We start from the raw sequence: 23,520 nt of genomic DNA, 5'->3' as shown, positions 1-23,520 counted from the left end.
TTGCCGAGTTGGATTTGGAGCAGAACCTGCGCGTGTCGAGGTTTGAAGGCACAGAGCCGTGAATGAAGCCCAGATTAGAGAGTCCAGTCTGGGTTTTCAGCCTCTTGTGAGGTCACGTCCCAACTGTACAGAGAGAAAAGTGTTAAAAACGTGTGGAGAAAATGTCTCTGAGGTGCGAGCTTGTACGTGAGAGGACACACACACACACTCTCACACACACACACACACACACACACACACATATGAGAGGACATATTTTTCATCTTCAGCCTTAAGTCTTTTCATTTTAATTTGCAATATTGGAGACATTTTGTCCCCCACAGTGACGGTGCCACAGCTTATAAAACACTCAGACTAAAAACCATGAACCCTCACTCTTCACCTGAACTCTGTCTAACCTCACACACACACACACACACACACCACACACACACACACCTGTACGGCAACCAGGTGTCTATATTCAAATATCCTAACCTTTCCATCAACACGCCTGCTGCTACCTTTCAACCCTTGCACGCACGCACACACACACACACGTTTATCCACAGTACAACGTGTGTTACAGTACCAGGTGTGTGTGCATTCATGGGCATCGAAGGTGTGTGTGTGTGGGTTTGGGCTAAGGACATATGATATTGCCTTCTCATTAGCCTTACAGTTCTTTGTTCAGAGTAATGACTGCTGCGTGTGTGTGTGTGTGTGTGAGAGTGTGTGTGTGTGTGTGTGTGTGTGTGTGTGTGTGTCTCTCTCTCTCTCTCTCTCCCGTAGGGTTGCCATATGTCGGGCATTAATCCTCGTCAATGGTCCACTCTCCTCTCCGCACCGAGCGCAGGAACAAAGAGCGGGTCACGCACGCGTGCACGGCGTAGGCTACCTGCACTCATGCACACTCGCTAATACACAAACCTGGACACACACACACACACACACACACACACAGCTGTCAGTCCACTGACCTACATCCATTTGTTAACTCTTAACCTTGACTGCATTCAGACCCTTAAATAGAAACGAGTCCATTCAACCTCCTCGGGCTCCGAACCCAAACACACTCTCACAGGTAAAAGACCTTTGACCCCCAAAACACACACACACACACACCCCGTCATCGCCCGCCGCTGACAACCAGCGTAACCGTCAGACGTCAGTCCTAAAGGTCCGGCGTGGCGGGCGGGCACAGGTTGCACATAAGCAGCCACAGCGCTAACCTCCATATTAGCGATGCGTTCAAGGACAACTTAACATGCCGTCAAGGCAACGGGGATCAAGCCGCCGACGGTCCGATCAATGGACGACCCACTCCGCATACCGCTGGAGGTAAACAGCCTCAACTCTTCATTCATACCTGGCCTGACGAACACAAGCCGGGCTACAGGATTCTTCCGCTAACGGAGAGAACGCAGAAGAAAGAGGGGGGAAAATGACAGGCGGCTAACGGCGTCTTCTAGAATTAGCTGCAGTTCTCAGAGGGGGGACGGCGGCGGAACCGAGGCGCCATCAGGCGGAGCAAATGTTTCGACTTTACCTCATTAACTAGAGATATTGGAGGCAGCGATCGGACGCGAGTCCAGCTAACGCCACGTCCGTGCAGCGCTAAGCTAACGGGAGCGACCGGGTGACGCAGCGCCGCCGCTGCTTGTTTGCGGCAATTATTGTGACGTCTCGTCATTAAACATTTATCAATGTTAATTTAAATCGGACGCAGCACTTTCGGAATGTTTCCGTTTTGGTCGATGACCTTTTAATTGGCAAAGGGTGCAAAAACACGCCGTAGCTGACATTTCACACACACACAAACACACACACAATCTGACGAGCCACCTTGAAGTAAGTCTTCCCACTTTGACACACGCGCACCCTCGCCTGTCCTCCCAAATGGCCGTTTCTATGGTGACAGAGCCTTGATCAATACTCCGTCATCGGCACTGATGGCCGGTCAGGGTCGGACTCACACACACACACACACACACACACACACACACACACACACACACACACACACACACACACACACACAGGCGGAGGCATGGCGGTGAATAAGCACAGACTCACTAGCACGTTTGACAGATTGATTTAGCTCAGAACGCACTGGGGTCACACACACACACTCACGCGCACACACACCACACACACACACACACACACACACAGCAGTTTATCAAAGCCCTGTGCAGTCGATACGCGGGGTAGAGCGAGGGGTCAACCCTCTTTAGCTAAAATCTTTCATCTTTCTCGCCCTCTCCTTTTATCTCTCCATCACAGCACTGGTCCCTCCCTCCCGCTTCCTTTCTTGTTGGTTTCCAGCCCTCCGTCTTTCTCTCCCGGCCCGTCTGAGGCTTCGCCCGTTCGGGCACGTGCCGGACGCGCTCCCTCCAGCCCCGATTCAGGCGATAAAACCATTAAAGACGAGCTAAAATCAGGAAAACCAGCGGCTTCCAATAGTTACTGAAGACTTGAGCAGTTCATCCCAATACAACAACGGTGCATTTTACCAACTATGCTAATTAGCGTAGCGTGCTAGACGGCGTCGCTCGCACTTCCTGTGTCTCAAACGCACCTGGAAGCCTGAACGATCGAAACCCCCCAATCAGAACCGGCGGGACCTCCCACCTCCCTCCCCCCCGACCCGGGGTCAAGCGATGATGTCACAGCCCCGCCATCGATTCCGTCCTGCCCCCTCTCCGCCACCGCTGTCTGTTTTCCGTCTCCACACCTCCGTCGGCCATCATAAATCCGCTCGGACATCCGTCCTCCCGCTCCCTCGCTCTCTTTACTCTTTGTTTGCGGCGCAACAACAATCTATTCTTTTTAAAGAGACACCAGAGAGATGGGAAAACCTGTCCCCACACACACACACACGCACACACACACACACACGCACGCACACACACGGGGGCGTCATAATCATGGATGCTCACGGACTCTCGGAGAGAACGAGGGACAGAGAGAGATGGATGTTTACTTTCCTCCGGGCTTCCGCCTCTTTGATTGGACAGATGAATGACTTCATTGTGCGTCTGCGTCTCGCTGCGTTTCTTCCTCCCGTCTCCTTTTTCTGCCCTCTCTTTTTGACGGGGGGGTGGAGGAGGAGTGAGGTGGCCAATAATAAGTATTGATTGATAAGGGAAGTAGAGCGAGAAAAAGGTGGAAGAAAGAAATCACCTTAAAACAGAGCGGAGGGGAGGAGAAGAGCGGCATTGATCCCACACCTCTTTTCATCCTTCCACTCGTTCGCGGCGGTTTACATTTATCCATCCGCACGTCCTTCATCCATCCATCATCCTCCCACACAGATGTCGCGTGACCCCCCCCCCCCCCGCGCAACCTTAACCTGTTACCGCTACGGACTTCATCGCTGTCTTCTAGCCACTGATGCTAATTAGCTTAGCTTCATCTCACCTTATTCTGTCCATTTGAACCTCCACCCCTTCATCTACCACCTTTCTACCCCTCCCTCCCTCCCTCCGTCCTCCTTTCGCCCGCTAACTCCACCCGTCTGCCGATTGTTCGTCCATCCACATCATCTATTCTTCTCCCCACCCGTCCGTGCGTCCAGACGTGACCGTCGCTCCGCTGATCTCTCTTTCTCGTGAGGAACAGGTGTGCTGCGGAACCAGAGACAAAAAACTCTCCTGCATTTTTAACCAGCACCTATTAAATATTAAACTGGACACACACACACACACACACACTTGCTGAGCAGACAAGTTATACAGGTCGATGGGCTAACGTGTGTCTGCCTGTCTGCACGACTGTGATGGCTTTAAGCGTCATTACCTTATTTCCTAGGCATGTTAGCTCACACACACACACACACACACACACACACACACACACAGGAGAAGCAGGGATAATTCATACAGGCATACGCGGTGCTCTCACATGTTAGCATTTAGGAGGTAAAACTATAACAGTGCGCCCCCCCACGCCGCCCCCCCCACCACCATTCCTTCCCTTTGAAGTGCTCATAACAAACTATAACAACAGGAAGTTTTCAATGCGCCACATTGAGAAGGAATGTCACATGTGGGAGGCAGGGAGGAGGGAGGGAGGGAGGGAGGGAGGGAGGGAGGGAGGGGGGAGTTAGCAGGAGGAGGCCGGCATAGACGTGTAGCTAATTGCAACATCACAAAACAGAGGCTAAGAGCTGAGGGGTATTTCTCGCGGTCCCACCAAAAACAGCGTCTGTCCATAGTTTCGGACCAACCAAAGGTCAAAGGTCACCCCAGCCTGGTGCTAGTTGAACTTTTATAGCACTGGTTAAGCTGCTAATTAGCCCTGTAAGACAACATTTCAGGAATAATACATGTACATGCTAGCATTTTTAGCCATGCCGCTGTTACAATTATGACCCATGAGCTTCAAGCTAAGCACAATCAAGATGAAAGATAAGTTTTTATCTTTATGCTAAACGTAGGAAAAATTGACATTGCGATGATTTTACCGAGGCATGAACAGGCGCTAACGCGGCTAACCTGTTAGCGCATAGCAGAGCGGCCAGCAGTGCTGCCCAGGGAAGAAACATAAGAGGAAGAGAGTGAGCGACGGACACGGCAGAGGAGGGATGAAAGTAACGAGAAGAGACGTGTGACACAAACAAGGGAGGGAGGAGGAGAGAAGGAGGTGAGATGGGAAGGGAAAAAGAAGAGGACGGCAAAAACACAGACTACCCCCAACCAGCTCCGGATCAATTCTTTTATCACCCATTCATCCCTCCATCACTGGAGACTCTCCCTCCCTCCCTCCCTCCCTCTCTCTCCCCCCCCTCTCTCTCTCTCCAGTTAAGTCAGTGTAATGTAAATGATGTGCCATCGATCGCCCCTGACAGTGCAAGGACGCTCACCTCCTCTCCTCCTCCTTTTCTTCATCGTCCTGTCATCTCTCTCTTTTCTCACACACTCTCTCTCTCTCCTTTTCACACCCCTCCCTCGGTTTTTTCCCCACTGCTCTTTCCTCCACCTTACATCTCTCATCCCTCGCTCACTCGGAAAGTCTGTGGGTTTCGGCCTCGCTCGCCCACTGCCTCCCACGTCTGTCGTCCTCCTCTCCGCCACTTCTTTTTCGTCTTCCTCTCGCTGTTATCCATCCCTCTTTTCCTCCATTGTTCTTATTTCTTCTCCTTCGCTCTTTAGCGCGCTAGCCTAATATAGCGGATGCTACATCTCGTATCAACTTCTTTTCCAGTGAATCTTGTCTAAAATTCCTCTTTCTGTTTTTCGAGCTAATTTCTGCCACCTTATTGCAGCTTTTTGTGTTGTAGGACTGCAGTCGGCCACCAGGGGGCGATTAACGACGTTGATACAGGTTGACAAGTGAAAATCCAACCGAGGTCGAACCAACCGACCAGAACTATTGTCAGCATGACCCACGTTCTTCCTCCGCTAATAGCTAAACCTCTACTTTTGGACCGCTGACCTCTGCAAAAACCAAACCGGATCCGTTGGTTAATTGGTGAGCGTTCCTGCCACCTTTGGACGGACCGTTTCTGGTTGCTAAGCTAAGCTAAGCTAACCAGGCGCCGACTCTGGCCTCGTATCGACTCTACCGAGCCGGATCGGGTCGATTTGAACCTGCCTCTCCGCTACAAAGATAAAATCCTGTGGCTTTAATGGTTAACTGGGACGGACGACATCATCACCGGCGTTCCCAGCTTAATTATGGCCGCTCGTCCTCGCCGCCACGTCACTGTCATCTCCTCCGTTGCTCCTTTCACTCGTTTTCCTTCACACTCCCTCTTTCCTTTCTCCTTATCCAAATAGAGGACATGGACAATCCAATAAACGCCACTGCTCTCAACAGCTGGAGAGTGTGTGTGTGCGCGCGTGTGTGTGTGTGTGTGTGTGTGTGTGTGTGGTGTGTGTGTGTGTGTGTGTTTGTGTGTGTGTAGGCCCGAGTCAGCAGAAAACTAGGATGACACCCTCGGCGTTGGACAGGAATGTCACGGAAAAAGAGAGATGAAGAAAATAAAGAAAGGGAGAGGAAGGACATGTGAGGGAGGGGAAGAAGAGTGGAAGAAAACTCTGGGGACCCGGAGTGACACATGCTGGATTACTCACCGTCCACACACACACACACACACACGCACGCACGCACACACACGCGCGCAAAAACAAGGACAACAAAAGACAGAGGGGCTCTTTCACAACAGTCAACCGAGAAAACTCTGAATCCGAGAGCAGAAAAAAACACCCGGAAGCTCCTGTTTCGTCCCAGATCCTGGATCCTGGGTCCCAGGTCCTGGATCCCGGGTCCCCTCCGCAGGTGCCAGGATGTTGAGCCTCCATTTGTTCCTACAGTTGGTGGAGGTTTGGCATTTTAAACTTCAGCGGTGTGGTAACGACCCCGGCGCCCCAGCAGGACCTGCAGTCTGGGTTCTGGCCTGTAGGTGCCACCAAATCTCACACTCTGAATATTCCTCTCTTCGACCTCCAGGTCCGTCTCCGATCGCGCTCTTATCGGTTCAGAAACGTTTTTTTAAAACACGTCCTGACCTGAGGGTCACGAGGAGGACTGTCCCCACGTGTCATGTCTGGGTCCGTGCACGTCATCGCGCCATACGTCTTCATTTTAGACTCGGCCGTGTCGGATTTCCACGCGTGACTCCGGCTAACATAAACGTAACAAATGAGGGGGAACCAGACGCTCCTGACCCGCCGACGGGTATCCGATGACATTGACGACATCGGCAAACGCTTCCTAATGATCCGCACAACCGTCGCCCAAACTGAAAGACGCCCAGGCGACGTCAGCCGCCATCATGAACAACCGTTCCCCACCACAAGGGGGCAGCGAAGCTCGAACCAACAAAGGCCTCTAATCGATTTTCAGTTTTAGTCTCGGTAAAACTCTGCCTGACATGTAAACTGTCCTTTTATTCCAGCCACACACAGTCTAAATCCATGCCAACACACACACCACACACACACACACACACACACACACACACACACACACACACACACCACACACACACACACCACACACACACACACACACACACACACACACACACACACATCAGAAGGTAAGCCTGGATCCTACAATAAGTCCAGTTTTATGACTAGTGTATAACACCAACAGCTGAATCAATATTAGTTTACACTGGGTCACAGTGGACACACACACACACACACACAGCTCTTTCCTTTCATAAACACACACATCAAATCCCCTGGAATATATTATTATTTCAGATTCACACACACACACACAGATTAGCTTTTATTCTATTACACCCTTGTGGTGGGTCGACTTGCCCATGTAAGGAAACACACACACACACACACTAGCCATTATAAAAGTGATAACGGTAGCGTAATAAAACACACACACAGTTGGATATTATAAAGAATGATAAACATTCGAAGCGTTGTAAAGTTTTACGCTGATGAAATAACATCAACTTTATTAACGGCCGACTGGTCATTCTCAGGCTTTAACGCGGAGCGCTAGCGGTCGCCGGCGCAAATGCAGCCATGGCAGCTCGTGGACGGACGGAAAGGTCACGGAAAGGTCATTTTATGACAGGCCCGCAGTAGAAATGCCCGGGTCCAGCTAGCTAAACAACCCTTGAGCTAACGCACCTTTGCCGTCTTTGACCATTATCCTAACAATGCCAACGTGTGGCATTAGGGAAATACGGCGCACATTTAAACGACGGCAGCTCGTAGGTGACACAACCAACGCAGTCACATCTCAACGGCAGGCGAAGTAATCGGGCTAATAGCGAAGAACCAGGAGGCAATAAATTAGCAAGCTAACGACTGCAACAATAAAACTGCTCTGTCATTCACTTTTCTCGACATGAGATTAAATATTAAGGCGTGTGTGTGTGTGTGTGTGTGTGTGTGTGTGTGTGTGTGTGTGTGTGTGTGTGTGTGTGTGTGTGGCCTCTGTTCTTTCCTTCTTTCGCGCCACCTGTTTGGTTTTATTCCAGCCTGAGCGACGTGCGCGCGGCCGCTGTGGGGTTTTATACGGCCGTCAATAGTGTCCGATTGCACGTGTATCTTTATCGGCCCGTTAACTCGTTTATCAGTTCGTCGATGTTCAGCGGTGGAAGGGAGGGCGGGGCTTCGGTAGCGCTGCCGTATCAGAGGCCGCGCCCGGTCTACTCGTGACCCCCATCACAAGCGGTTTGTTCGTGCTCGTTATCGGGTCCGATTGGAGGTGTCGGCGTCGTTTTTAATGTTAGCATTAAAAGCTACTCGCGCCCCGAGGCCCGTTCATTAACGTGATTCATTTCTGACGCCGTTAAGACACCAGATGGGTTCTCGTGGAGGCTCTTTAAAAAAGCGCGACATTCCTTCCAGATCCCGGCGTCGGGGCGACAGGAAACAGGCAGAGGTGTCGCCGGGGAACCGTCCCGTTGACCTTTGACCTTTGGTCAGGATCAAGGCCCGTCTCTCCGCCATGTATTGTAATTCCGATGATACGTCTGATATAAAACCGGCCCAGATTCCCGCGTTATTAAAGCGTCCAGTTGAATCCAGCCCGACGTCTGAGACCCGCCTGCGCTGGCGCCCGCCCGCCAGGCGGGTAGATCGGGTCCAGGATCGGGCTCCAGACCACCGCCGCTCCGTCCCGGCGTGCTCTTTTCTGCCCACAGACGATCACTCTTTGTGACATTAGCGTGTGACGCAAGCGTGTGACCCAGCGGCGGTTAGTCAGAACCTTCAGCTTATGAGCTCGGAGCCGTTTCCAGTAAACAGCGGGCCCGGTGTGACACACCGCCGCTCGCCGTCAGCGACAGTCATCGCCTTTCCTGGAAACAGACGGTCTGGAACACAAGCGGACTCTGCCCGGCTCCACGTCGGACAACAGCCACACAAACCGAACTGTGTTGTTTTTTAATAAACGGCCTCGTTACCAGCCTCATTATGCTGCCGTAGCCTAGTTAATCTGTTCCAGGGGAGTCCGCCGTGCTCCGGCGATTGTGCCGAGTCAGCCTGAACCAGCCTCCAACAGTCGGTCGAGTCCTCCATTAAGTACAGATGACTGAGATTTCTCCTCTTTTGTTCAGGTTACGTTACACAGGCGGTAAATGGCTGCGTTTCTCCTGCCGATACAGCCTGGTTAGCTAATATGCTAAGTATCATCTAAAAGCAGATGTTTTTGTTTTTTTACCGACTGTTTTGTTAGCGAAGTATTGTCAGAACACGATGGGCTCGCATGAGACACTCGGCTAGAGAGAATCCCTCGTTCCTTCGATGAATCAAAGCATTAAATAGATCAAAGCAACATTAAAGGAAAGCTACATGTTAACCGACCTGGACAAGATATCCAGGAATTTTGTTGGATTTGACAAGATTCACCCGCTTCCATCTCAACTCAGGTGTTACCAGTTCACCACCAGTTGGTGTTTACTGGGAATTATTCTCATTTATGGCTGCAAATGCTAAATGTAGCCGATAGCATGAAGGTGGGGGTGCAGAAGAAGAACATCCCAAACAAGCATGACTCCCACAAGCCCTCCATATCCCAGCTAACCGACAATGGTTCCATTAGGAACACACACACACACACACGCACGCGCACACACACACACACACAAACGTGTGTGTACGTTCAGGCAAACATGTCACGTTCTACTTCAATGTACACACATATATGTTGGCATCACTAAAGATTTTACACAAACAGGAGGCCCTGTGGAATTTATCAGCCTCAAGTGGATCTCTCTCTCACACACACACACACACACACACACACACACACACACACACACACACACACAGGATAAATAATCGTGCCGCTTTCAACCTTAGAGGCAGGAAATGCTGCTTTTAAGCTCTGTCTGTTTGAACTGCAAGAGACTGTTTTCTCTCCATGCACCTCTCATGCGTGCATGAGCACACACACACACACGCGCGTGCGCGCACACACACACACACACACACAAGAACACAATTATATACTGTTTTTGGAAGCAAATGTTGAATCCCTCATATGTGCACAATAAACATGCAAAATCCAACAAGATTGCAGTATCTCTCTTTGTCTCACACACACACACACACACACACACACACACACACACATTCCTTCTATCTTTACACACCAGCGTGTTACCAAAGAAAAAGCCCACGTGCTCCAAAAACTACAAACATGGCTGAGATTGGACAAATCCTCCAAGAATCCAAACAACAACAGTGGGAAGAAGTTTCTCTCTCACACAGGAGAAAGAGAAGAGACGGAGGGATGAAGGATGGAGGAAGGAATGTGACTAAAAGACACGTTATTCTATCAGCTGCATCGCTACCTCCTACAAAAACAGGGGAAACGAGCACGTCCCTCGAGCCGCTACGCCAGGCATAAATACGAACACAGCTGCAGGTGAAATAACCAAAAATGGCGGTTTGAGAGTTATTATGGGGTTAAAGTGGGCTAAGCTACGCTAACACGCAGAGGACCGGCTCAGATTTCGCTTCTCCGGAACAGAAGAGCGACAGAAGAGTCCGTCAGGACGTCCGACGACAGAACTGCAGCAGAAAAGACGATAAAAAAGGCAGAGGAAGAAGTGGGGGGGGGGTGACAGGCAAGAGAAACGTCCGAGAAGACGAAGAAAAGTGGGAGGGAGTGATTAATGGAGGAGAGAGAGAATTCCCTCTGCCCATCCGTCCATTGTGATCAACAGGAGGGAGAGAGCAGCTCGCTTTTTCTCCTCCTGCTCCCAAAGGTCAAAGGTCGGGGGGGGGTTCTCTCTCCCCGGAAAAACAGAGCTGTTTGGGGACACAAACCTAAAAGTGAAAGAAGAGGAGATTATTTTAGAGTCTTCTGGGCGGCCCCGGATGTGATGCCCAGATATTTCTTTGCTAATGTTTTTATGCTGGCAGAAATTAGCATCGCTAACAGAAATAGCACTTCCGCCGTATCTGACAGAGGGGCTGCAGACGGCTTATTTTCATGTCTGGGGGTGAAACGAGCCCGTTCGGTCCGACCCCATGACCCCGGCTGAAGAAATAAAAGCAGTGGTGTCACCCGAGGACCCTTGTGAAACCAGAACTGGTCCTTTCAGAGCCGCCGGCGCCGTAAAGCAGCGCCAGGACCAAACACCCTGCAGCTCCGCTCATCTTTACATCAAGAAAAAGATGTTTTCTGTTGTTTTAAGTTGGTTTAGAACCGAGTCGCAGAGAGAAACCTGCAGGTGGGATCAAAAAAGAAGCAAAGAAGGAAGGAAAGAAGGAAGGAAAGAAGGAGGCAGAGTTTTGGAGGATCCTCTCTGCTCAGGCTCCGACTATCTGTCCGTCCATCAGAGTATTGTTGATGTTAACACAACCTCAGACAGACTGATAATAGAGCAGCTGGAGCATGAAATCACACAGAAAGAGGGGGGGGGCAGGAGTAGAGGGGCGAGAGAGAGGGGGAGAGAGAGGGGAGAAGGGTAGGGGGAGAGAGGGGGAGAGGAGAAACGACTGAGCACATAAAAAGGATAAAACAGACGTGTTGATATCTGAGTGGGGGGGGCAGGAGAGGTAGACAAAAGAAAAATAAAAGTGTGTGGGGGGGTGACATGGGGGTCACAGAGAGAGAGAGAGAGAGAGAGAGATATGGGCCGGGCGAGATGAAGAGAGAGAGACGTGGGGGAGGGCGAGAGAGGGAGAAAGAAACAGACACCAAATTCATTGTTTTCATTGTCTAATTCGGGGAGGGGGGGGGGGGGGGGGGGGGGGGGGGGTAACCTGAGAGGGCTGAGAGGGATTCACACACATTCCACAAGTTTGACACGGAAAACCAGACGGGAGAACTTCTTTTTCTGTGTTTTGTTTACAGCGCACGTGAGCACCTGAGCCGCTCCGGCTCTACCTGTTGGTCCCTTAGATCCTCCGCTGGTGTCGGAACGCCGCTTCCCGAAGTGCGTCCGGATGTTGCTGCTTCGGGTGGGCCGTTTTTTTGGGAAAATCACCTGATTTTAAGGGTAGTTTTGCTGCGAGGTGCTTCGCAACGGCTCCTGAGCGTGGCCCGTGGCCCGTGGGCCCTTAACATGGCCCGTGGGCGTGGCCCCTTAACTTGGCCCGTTAGCGTGGCTAGCATCGGAGAATCGGCCGTGAAGCAACCATAGTCATTAGCAGGTGCATCTGCTGGGGCTGAAGCAGGTCTCAGGCTCCGCCCCCGTCTTACCTCATGACTTGTTGGGGCTTAAACTGAATCCCAGACGGGCTAAATTTACTCTGCCTGGGAATCAAAGAAGCTCCTGATATGGGCTGAGTAAACATCTGCATCCCAGCGGCTGCGTTGATGCAGGAGGACGCTTCACGGCCTGTTTACGCTAATTTTTAATGACTTCCTGTTGCACGTTCTCACACTCCCACGCCTTCACCACGACAGCGGGCCGGGGTCGTTCGCCGGGCTGACAACTTGTCATTTCAAATATTTCGCCGACGCGACGTTGTTAACGGCAACGACGATGATTAACGGCTACTTGTTAGCATTCAAATGAAACCTCTTTATTGGGCATTAAAGAGAACTCGAATAAACCTGAAGCGAATCTTTAAATATAAGAATTTCCTTTCGTTGTGATCAGTTTGGTTCCTGCTCATTTTCCCTCACACACACACACACACACACACACACACACACACACACACACACACACACACACACACACACACACACACACACACAGCGTAGATGTTGCTTACATAGACGCTCTCTGTCCTGTTAGCTGCAATAAACCCAAACACACACACACAGACACACTGTAAATCTCACCATAATACGCCCTCTGAGTGTACGTACGTGCGTGCATGTGTGTGTGTGTGTGTGTGCGTGTGTGTTTCTTTTATAGGTGTTGTAAATTCGGCTGCCGACGTTGTTTTTATCAGCATATTCGCAAGCTGTTTAGCCAACGGTGCAGATGTCACTGTTACGACCACACAAACACACATCAAGCCACGCACACACAGCGGAAAACATGTCCACACACACATACACACACACGCCACTATTTATGCAGCCCGTGTGTGTGTGTGTCATCCTATCCTGAAACTGTGCATCCTCTCATGCGCTCGTATTCTTCTCCTACACATTTTTTTTTAAAAATGCGTGCACGTCCAGCGTGCAGGCACGCGAGTGTCTGAAGGTCAGCGCAGGAGTAGGAGTGTGCGCACGGGCGCGCGTGAGCGTTATTTGATTAATGCTGAGAACCGTGGAGTGTTTAGAAAGAGGTCGCGACCTTTCAGCTTCCATTCAATCAGATGGAGATAGAGAGAATACCATCCTCTTTTTTTAACCTCCTCCTCCCTGCTGCCCCCCCTTCCCTTTGCCCCATGAGGATCTGATAAGGCTTAGTCAGCACACACACACACACACACATACACACACACACACACACACACACACACCACACACACACACAGCGTAGATGTTGCTTACATAGACGCTCTCTGTCCTGTTAGCTGCAATAAACCCAAACACACACACACAGACACACTGTAAATCTCACCATAATACGCCCTCTGAGTGTACGTACGTGCGTGCATGTGTGTGTGTGTGTGTGTGCGTGTGTGTTTCTTTTATAGGTGTTGTAAATTCGGCTGCCGACGTTGTTTTTATCAGCATATTCGCAAGCTGTTTAGCCAACGGTGCAGATGTCACTGTTACGACCACACAAACACACATCAAGCCGCGCACACACAGCGGAAAACATGTCCACACACACACACACACACGCCACTATTTATGCAGCCCTGTGTGTGTGTGTGTCATCCTATCCTGAAACTGTGCATCCTCTCATGCGCTCGTATTCTTCTCCTACACATTTTTTTTTAAAAATGCGTGCACGTCCAGCGTGCAGGCACGCGAGTGTCTGAAGGTCAGCGCAGGAGTGTGCGCACGGGCGCGCGTGAGCGTTATTTGATTAATGCTGAGAACCGTGGAGTGTTTAGAAAGAGGTCGCGACCTTTCAGCTTCCATTCAATCAGATGGAGATAGAGAGAATACCATCCTCTTTTTTTAACCTCCTCCTCCCTGCTGCCCCCCCTTCCCTTTGCCCCATGAGGATCTGATAAGGCTTAGTCAGCACACACACACACACACACACACACACACACACTAATAAAGAAGCTCCTTATTTACCTCTCAGGTGGCGCCGTCGTGCTCGTGCTGGACAGTTTGGGAGTCACTACTGTAAATTACGCCCCCCCCCCCCCATCCTCAAAACTTTGAGGTGGCAGTTTTGCGCCCGATGGCGTCGTTAAAAGAGGCCACGCCCCCTCCGACAGACCGCGGGTTCCGACCCGGCTGAGGCGTCCAGCGCCGCTCAGCTGTCCAAATACTTTTGAGGCTGGTTTATTTATCCGCTGATCTTGTCGTCCTCCGAGTCAACACTTTCTTTTTCCCGTATCTTCTCTTCCTCCCTTCGTCTCCTCCTGACTATCTGTTAATTTGCCCCCCTCCCCCCCCTCCCTGCCCCCCTCTTTGAACCTCTTCTTTAGCCCCTGCGGCCCCAGCCAATTACACACTGTTTGTCCACCCGTTTTCAATAAAACACTGCTTTCCTCCTTTCATACCTCCCCTCCCCCCCCTTCCGTCCACTCCAGTCCCCCCCCCCTTCCTCCCTTCCATCCTCCCTCCGCTGGCTTTTTTTCATTTTTAATTAACTTCTTTTGTAACTTGGAGCCGACCTTGCCTCCAACGTGCCTCCCGCGCTCCCACACTCGCCTTCCTCGCTAACGCGCCGCCAAACGTGCACGAAGACGCAGGTTAAACATGCTATTTACATATCAATTACAGGCAGCCACCGAATCAATGATTAACGCGGGCCTAGATTAGCGCCGATCCTGCTAGCTTACACTAATCTGCTGGTTTTTAACGACCAGTTTGAGACTTTTTAATCCGAGATCCGAAGTTTTTATATCTAAAATAAATGAAATTTGACGACTTTCCGGCTCTTGATTGGACAACTTGCCTCAACGCTAGCTTAGCTGCTACCCCCCAGCAAGCTGGAGCGTGTCACATCTGAGATTTGACACACATGATCGGGATTTAGATTAATTTTTGATGTCTCTGTGGCGTCGAAAGGCTCTGCATCTGTTTTTTTACTGAGACAAAAAAAAAGTTAAAAAACTGTGAAACTTTCATTAGTTTAGCTAGTTAATTAAGTTAAAACCGAATCATTTTAGAAAGACTGAAAAATCTGGATTAATTTCCCCAACAGTTATTAAAGCCATTAGTTCTTACGGTTTGGATTAGCTCCGAGTCTGTTAGCTTAACCGCTACGCTAGCAGCTGCTTTGTCCGAAGGAATTCTTAAGATGGATTACAAAACGCCTATATTTTAATTAAATATGCGATAAAGCTGTGCGAAAGGGAAACGGCGACGCCGGGAAAGAAGCAAAAAATATCCGTTTAAAGCCTTAAAGTTGAGCGTGACTGTTACGACGGAAACCGACTAGCGTAATTAGGCTAATGAAGGAAAAGTGAGCTTTCATGTGCGACTGTTCCGTGTTTAACTCCTCTTTCATGCTACAGAATGCGGTTTTTATGGGCCCGACTGCACTTTTATGTTGACGTTTATGAATTAACGGGCCCGAGGTGGAGGAACCTGCAGGCCGGACGTGCTGTTTTACAAAGGTGGACGTGGAAGCCTGCGAAAACTTTCCTGGAATTCTCCGGAAAACCTTCCCAAAGCGCCATCTCAACTGTCCTTTTTCGCCTCCAACTGTCCCCTTTTTCAAGATGGAATGTGTGTAACAATTTAACGGTGACACTAATACGTCAAACACGGTGGTGGTGGTTGGGGGGGGTGGGGCTGAAAAATAGATCCGGCGTGGACAGGAGGGAAGAACGGAGAAGAAACAAGAATAGAAAAAAGTGGGAGACAAAGAGATTGAAAAGTAAGACTGATTTCAGCAGATGCAGTGACGGGAGCACGAACACCCACCAAACACACACACACACACACACACACACACACACACACACACACTCAAAGCGGAGGGTTTGACAGCAAAGTGTGTATTGTTATATTGTTCCCTTTGAGTAGAAAATTACAGTGGACCGGTTCGCTTCAATGACAAGCTATCAAAACGACGGCATGTCGGCCCGCACGCGCGCACACGCGCTAACGCACTGGTACAGTGTTCGGTACGCTATCACGTATACACGCGTTAACATGCAAACACTTTTATACAGTGTTGCCGTGCGCCGCTACTGGATGACAAGCTCATAGCGGGAGAAGAAAACAACTGGTTTTCAAATACTGGGTTGTGCTGCTGGAGAGGCAAACGGAGGAAACGGCGGCTACATTTAGCCGCCAAAAGCTACGCTGAAAAAAAAAAACTGTTTAAGCCACTTTAAATTGTTTCTGTGAGCAGTGTGGACATTTCTGTGTTAGTTTGAAAGCGTTGAGCCTCCCGAAGCCACAGAACACATCAGTTCAATTATGGAGTTAGCAGGCTAGGTTAGCTAGGCAAGTTGTGTGGGAAAATACCACATTCTCCGGGTTCCGCTCCTCTAAATCCTCTCAAAGGGAGCTAAAAGCTAACTGGTTGTCATCTGTTAAATTTGGACTCCATTCGGAGTCAGGGCAGTATTTATTTTCTTAGCTTTAGCCTTAGCTCGCTTTGCTTTTGGGTGGGAGGGTTAGCGATAGCCGCCGCATTCGAGAAAATAGGAAACCCGACTGCAGGATTAGCGTAAATCATCAAAGAAGGATTTGAATGCGCCGGGATGGAGAGAACTCCAGAACGCGGCCCCGCTAACCCTGAAATGAGAAAAGGGTGACCTTCCAGAAGGAACCGATTTCATGGTGGAGGTCAAAAACACATCCCCACATCTGGCTGAGAGCAGGTAAAAACCTAATCTAAAGCATGCGGACGCGGGGGGGTCACGCGTCGTGTGTGTGTGGCACCCAAATAAGAAGAACTGGAAACCCTCCGGGGGGGGGGTGGCGAGTTAGCAGCTGCTGATCCGGTTTATTTCCTGTATTTAAGTTGAATTAACGCAACTTCTCCAACTTTTACGTCTCTTTTTTTCCTGTCCACGATTTCTTTGTGTGGAGACAAAAGAGAAAAGACGAGTTTTCTGAAGTGTTAGCATGTTTGTTGGCTCTCTCTCTCTCTCTGTCTCTCTCTCACACACACACACACACACACACACACACACACACACAAACACACACACTCCCACGCTGGTGGACCGGTGAGAACTTTTTCCTCCGCAAACGTCTCAGTCAGTTTAACCACTGTTATTATTCTAATCATGATGACATGTTTTTAAATGGATTATTATACGTTTTCATTAATAACACGCTGTCTGGGGACAGTTTGACGTGCGCGTGGTGGTGCTGGTGATGGGGGGGGGAGACGAGCGCGCACATCCGTAAAAAAGTTAAACCCAAAAGAGGCGACTCCGCGCGGAGAGCCGCGCCGCGGCGGCGGCTAACGCTCGCGTTCTTCCGCCGATAATTACAAATTACGACAAGTTTCCGGTAATGACATGTTGTCCCAGTGAGTTTCTGCTGGCCAGCGCGCCAACGTGCGCTCTTGTCATGTCTTTAATTGATTTTAGCTGTAATTATACTGTAATCCCTCACACACACACACACACCCCCCCCCACACACACACACGTCTGCTCATCACTTGGAAAATGGACGATAATTACTTTTTTCTTCCTGTTTTTATTAATAACATGTTGTCTGTAGGAATGCGCACACGCACAAGTGCGCGTGCACACACACCTGTCATCCCCCAGGCACCCCCCTCTTTACCCTCCCCTCAGCTCCCCCTTTCATCTCCTCTTTGACCTCTGACCTTCTTCCTCCCTCTCTGCTCACATCGGTCACTGGGTTTTTCCCCCATTCATCTCTCCCTCTCTCTCTCCCTCTCTCTCTCCCACACACACTCATGTAAAACAGGGGCAGGTAAAAGTTTCGAGGTGTGTGTCCGACCCAGCACGACTCAAAGGAACAGAGAAAGAAAGAAAGCCTAAAGGAGAGTCGGGACAAAGGGATGAAATATGAAAGGCGAGAAGGACGGAAGAGACGGAACGGGAAAGGAAGAGGAAAGGAGAGAGAGAGATTAGAGCCAAAGAAGGGAACGAGATAAACGGATATGAGAGGGAAGCAGGAGGTGAAAGGAGGAGCAGAGGAGAAAAGATGTGACAGAGGGATGGAGAGATTACCTGGCGAACGAGAAGAAAAGCTGTTGTGACACTCCCTAATGCGATTTCTAGACCAATCTCCTAAAGTGCACCCCAGCGAGTGTGAGTGTGTGTGTGTGTGTGTGTGTGTTAAAAGAATCACGTCGTAGACGACACCCTCCCCTCTGCCGCCCCCTCTTTTCAGGTGTTCACCACTAAAATTAATTACCAAAAAATAATTACATTTTGCCAAATGTCAATAAAGCTTCTCCAAAACGTTGGTGCCCCCCCCCCAAACTGCTCAGAAACACGCCGACGGGCTGCAGTATAGATGAAACCTGCTGAACGTGGGGTGATTAAAACGGCCGCTAAGGGTGTTTTTTTTTTAGCATTAGCATTAACCGGGTGCCAACACAAACAGATTCGTTCCATCTCTCTCTCACTCTGTCATTGTCAAGGTCTCTCGGCCTCTTGTTCCCATTAGAAACTATGACGTTTGAGACTGAAACAGTATCTATTTACACACACACACACACACACACACACACACACCACACACACACACACACACACACACACACACACACACACACACACACACACACCACACACACACACCACACACACACACACACACAGGGCCGCCTCTCCCCTCTTACTGTTTTGTTAGGTCAAAACACACACACACACACACACACACACACACACACACACACACGAGAGGATCCCTTTCGTTGAAACAGAGGGTCGTATTTCCCACTTTGATCTTCACCTCTGAAAAAATGAGAAGAGAGAGAGAGAGAGCCTTCCTCTATGTCTCTCGCCCTGCCTGCCGGTGCGTACCAGTGAGGCATTAGCTGCCTCCTCTCCTCCGGAGGGACGCTGATGGATGGAAAACATAATTAAAATTAAACTCTTCAACAGACTCGCTCACGTCCGACGCGAACAGCTGGATCCAAAATGCGTGTTTGTTTTAGCCTCCGTCTTGGCCGCGCGTGTTCGCGGAGAAACGCACGTATAAACAACACGTGCGCGTGATGGTCTTTCCGAACAGCTGGACCAGTTCACGCGTGACGTCACGGTTCTGTTGCTGAAAATGAGCATTTCCTGTTCATTAAAGCCTCTTTAGCGTAGCCGTTAGCATTAGATCGGCCAGTCGTTGAGGACTGGCCCACTGGTGGAGGTTGATGGTTTTAAGAGGAAGAGGGTTAGAGGTGACAGCCAGGACCAGAACCAGGACCAGAACCAGGACCAGCTGGGTGCAGAACCTTCGCAGCAGCAGGTGGAGCTACTGCGTAAGCAGACGACAGCTCCACGCCTGAGCGTCACGCCAAACAAGGTTTAACCTTTATCCATTAGCCAGCAGCACGAAGACGAGACAACACACACACACACACACACACACACACACACAGAACTGTGAATATACAAAAACAGCAAGACACAAACTTGACCAACACGAGCGTCACAAATGTGAAAAACGACTGCGGAATCACACACACACACGCAACCTGAGCCACTGTGACAACCGATAGCTCTGTTTGTGCTCCTGAAACCATCTCTCACACACACACACACACACCTCAGCCAGGAGGCAGACAGCTGACCGTGTTGTGTCGAGTGTGTGTGTTTTACAAACCACTGCGCCCCATTAAAAGAACTTAATGCCCCATGCAAAGAGTGAAAAACATCAAACTGGTGAAAGGAGTTCACGCTGGGTGTGTGTGTGTGTACGTCATTATGCAGCCGCGTGTGTGTGTGTGCGTGTGTTTAAAGCCGCGGCGCTTCACAAAAACAAAAACGACTTTGCTCCCCCGTGTTCCGAACAATGCGACCTCCATCCACGCCATGCATGTGTGTGTGTGTGTGTGTGTGTGTGTGTGTGTGGCCTGTTGTGATAAGAGGGCCCAGAATAACACCCAGACATCAGCAACCCTCCTGCCTGTCACCCACCATCCGCGCACACACACACACACACACACACACACACTCTAGTTATTTCCACCCTAAAATTCCCAGTTTATGCTAACAGCCAGGAAAAGGCAGATAAAAGCTCAGAGGAGCCGCCGTCAGGTGGAGCCGGAAAAGGCCGGGCAGCGACTCCCGTTGCCGGTGTCGCTTCACTGGTTCCTTTGAGCAATTAAACGCAATTAAATCTGATTCTGTAATTGTTTGATCGGATCTCTGCTGAGGAATCAAACCTTTTGGGGCTTTTCCGCCTTTTTTAGCCAGTTTCCTCAGTTCTCCCTCCACATTTTTCCACCTTTGACCTTAAATTTGTGGCCATTCTCGTCCGGTCCAGAAAGGAGACGCGTCGCCCCTCTTGCTAATGAAGGAGCCTTTTTTTTTAAACAAAAAACACTCCAGACATTAAAAGTTATTTTTCACCGGAGGGAGATTCGGGCGCGAGCGGATGTCGCATTTTTATGGTTGCCGAGTAGCCAAAGTATGCGCCCGCCCGGCGGGGGGTCCGCTCCCTCCTTCACAGCCTTTCATTTTTCTTTTCTTTTCCCTGAGAGTTACGTCAAGAGGGAGCGAGAGGGCGGCATCGCAGGAATGCCGATATGATTTGAGGGGGGGGGGGGCGAGGAGCGCCTGTTGGCCGCGCACGGCCCCAACAATGGCTCTCCAGCCGCGGCGCTTCAGACGCATTCACATGATCCATTATTACCCCTGACGTGCGCCGCCGGGGAAGGGAGCCGGGCTGGGACGGGGGATGGAGGGGAGATGGAGGTGAGGAGCGTGCGGGGAGGGGGGGGGCGGTTGGAGAAGCAGCGGTTCCACCGCGCGCAGGTCGCGCCACCACCGTCCGGAGCTCCACGGCAACGCACGGCGGTTAATCATTATCCTCTCTCGGCCGCCGACACGGAAATAACCGGGCTGAGGCGACAGGCGACATCCGGCGTTCCAGGACTTTCCAGGAGTTTCCAGAAATAATTCCGCTCGTTTGCGCTTCTGCCTGATGATGCCGAGGTGATGCGTCCGACTTTACAGGAAACTCACGCCATAAACTACCGCAAAGAAAATCAATATCATCCCTGGCAATTTCGGAAGTTGCCCGGTTGCTTGAACTCTGCAACTTTTAGTGGAAATTCCACATGAAAAGCTCAACATCTGGATCCGGATCACCTCTAAAGCGGGTCAAAGCAGCTGTTGCACGCTGAAAAAAAAGGCCAGTGTGAAATATGTTTACACCCAAACACACACCAGAGCTGCACTTCCCCATTAATCCCCCTCACGCACGCCAGCACGCGCACACACGGACACCAAAGTAATGAATTATGGGAAAGAGGAGCTTTTGAGTCAACAGAAGGTTGTTAGCTTTATGCCTGGTTGCTGTCAATGTGTTTTTTTATTCTTTCACTCAAGCATCAACTTGCTGCTGCAACGCACACACACACACACACACACACACGCGAAGCCTTTAAGTCGATACAGTAAAAGCATCAGTTTGGACAGCTAAGCACAATACGAAACTGGACGGGTAAGAAGACAGGAGGCACATTTAAACTCACATCCGTGTTGCCAACGAGTCGCCGGGGACCGTTTAAACGTCGCTAAAACCTGAAATTTAAAAAGGAGAAAAGCGCAAAACGCCATTTCTGACAACAGCACGTGGGTCTTAATTAACGGCCTCGCCAGAAACACCTGGCTCGGTGCGTCTTTTACCCCCAACCCGCCAATAAAGCCACATTTACAGAGGAAAAGTTGGAATAAATCGCCATTATAGAGGGTTTAAACCGTCAGTCAGGCGCTGCAGTTAAGTGTAAATCGATTTTTTTACAGTCGCCACACAAGCACGAACACGCCGAAAAGTTGTCAGACTGTGGCCGGAAGCGCGATGGTGAATCGGCGTCGGTGGGGACCAACCTGGCGCTGGTGCAGTCCTGGTACAGCGTCTCGAAGTCCTTCCTGGAGATGAGCTTGCAGCGGTTCACGCCGGGCTGGATGGCGCCGAGCCCCCGCAGGACGCGCACCTGCTCCACGGTGCACACCACCGGGGTGATGTCCAGCCTCTTGAGCTTGGTGTAGACGGTGTGCAGCCCCCCCACCAGGTGCTTCAGGAAAAGGTCGAACACCTGCGGCAGACAGATGAGCTCCTGGCCGTCCACGCTGAAGCTGGCCACCTTCACCCCGTGTACCTCCACCAGTTTACACTCGCTGCAAAGACCCGGGCTGGACGAGCTCTGCACCAAACCGGGGGAGCCGGGGGTCAAACCGGCCGAGCTCAGTGAACCGAGCCCGCTGAGAGGTCCCAAAGCGGCGCCGCCTCCGGACACGAGCGGCGCGGCGGCTCCGTTGCCCAAGCCGGGCAGGAAAGCGCTGAGCATGCCGCTGGTGAGCCTCGGGGACGGCGACAGCGAGTGCGCGTGAGAGTGCGAGTTTGTGTGCGCCGGGCTGGAGGTGCCGGTGGTCGCCGCGGAGGTGTGGAGCGCGTCCGGAGCCGAGCGGTAGAGCGCCGCCGAAGTTGGGACGCCCGTGCCCGCCGAGAGTAGAGGAGGGGATCCAGGGAGCGACATGGAAGTGTTGATGAGAGGAGAAGAGCGTGATGAAGGCGCGGGCGCACTCTCCCCGTCTCTTTTCGCCTTTCACGACCTCGCACGCACTTTAGTTTCCACTTGCCCCAGTTGCTGAAACACTTGTGCGTCCTTTCCAGGCGGTTCCTCGCTGTTTTTCCTAGTTTTTTCCCCTAGTTTCCCCCTTCTATCAGCCCACATCAGACTTCAACTCGCGTCATCCGCGCACGGAAAGCGGACTGTCCGGTCTGTGCGTAAAGTGCGACTGGATCAGCCTCCAGGTCAGCCCCGGTCTAAGTCCTGCCTCCCCCCGCCGGACTGACAGGCACGTCAGCCAATCACAGAAGGCTCTGTGTCGGCCTAGAGCGGCGATTGGAGGAGAAGTGAGTGGGCGGTCTCCTGTGGTGAATGCGCGTGTGTGCGGGGTATCAGTCAGATCTCGCCCCGGTGTTTTATAAACTTTCTCACGAGCTGTTTCATTTGCAAACGGGAAGTTTTTATTTTTGTTTCGGTTGTTGTTGTTGTTGGGGGGGGGGGGGGCACCGATGGCTTTGACTCAACCCCCTCCCCGGGGGCGCGTACACGCACGCGGGTGTCCTGTCCGCGGCTCACATGCGAGCTCTGGTGGCGAGACGGGCGCATCTTCGCGCACGAACCGCAGCCAATCGGACACGCCGCTCGTCCGATGGAGGAGAGGAAAAAGAAGGGAGAGAGTTTGTAAAAGAGGGGTGGGGGGGTAATAAATGAGCGGGGAGGAAGTGCGGGATTACAGGACGGAAGTGGATGAAGATGAAGGGAGGAGAGAAAAGGAAGTGACAAGTGGTGAAAAGGGAGAGAGGGATTAGAAAATAAAAGATCACAAGAGGACTAATTGTGTGTGTGTGTGTGTGTGTGTGTACGAGCAGTGAAATTGGATTGAGTG

The 23,520-nt window shown here is 51.0% G+C and overlaps 1 protein-coding gene across 3 annotated transcripts in view; it reads right to left on the bottom strand.

Moving 5' to 3' along the window:
* The window catches only part of LOC130522137 (dachshund homolog 2-like), a 41,131-nt gene extending 18,258 nt beyond the window's left edge, over positions 1-22,873 (bottom strand). For all 3 annotated transcript variants that reach the window (XM_057026189.1, XM_057026190.1, XM_057026191.1), the window contains exon 1: positions 21,952-22,873. In XM_057026189.1, coding sequence (XP_056882169.1) covers positions 21,952-22,601 — 650 coding nt within the window. In that variant the 5' untranslated portion in view covers positions 22,602-22,873. The remainder of the gene's footprint in view (positions 1-21,951) is intronic.
* Positions 22,874-23,520: the final 647 nt, after the last annotated feature.

The sequence above is a fragment of the Takifugu flavidus genome, chromosome 3, assembly GCF_003711565.1.
Source record: "Takifugu flavidus isolate HTHZ2018 chromosome 3, ASM371156v2, whole genome shotgun sequence".
NCBI lineage: Eukaryota > Metazoa > Chordata > Actinopteri > Tetraodontiformes > Tetraodontidae > Takifugu > Takifugu flavidus.
The sequence above is the reverse complement of the archived record's forward strand: the minus strand, read 5'-3'. Positions and strand labels throughout refer to the sequence as shown.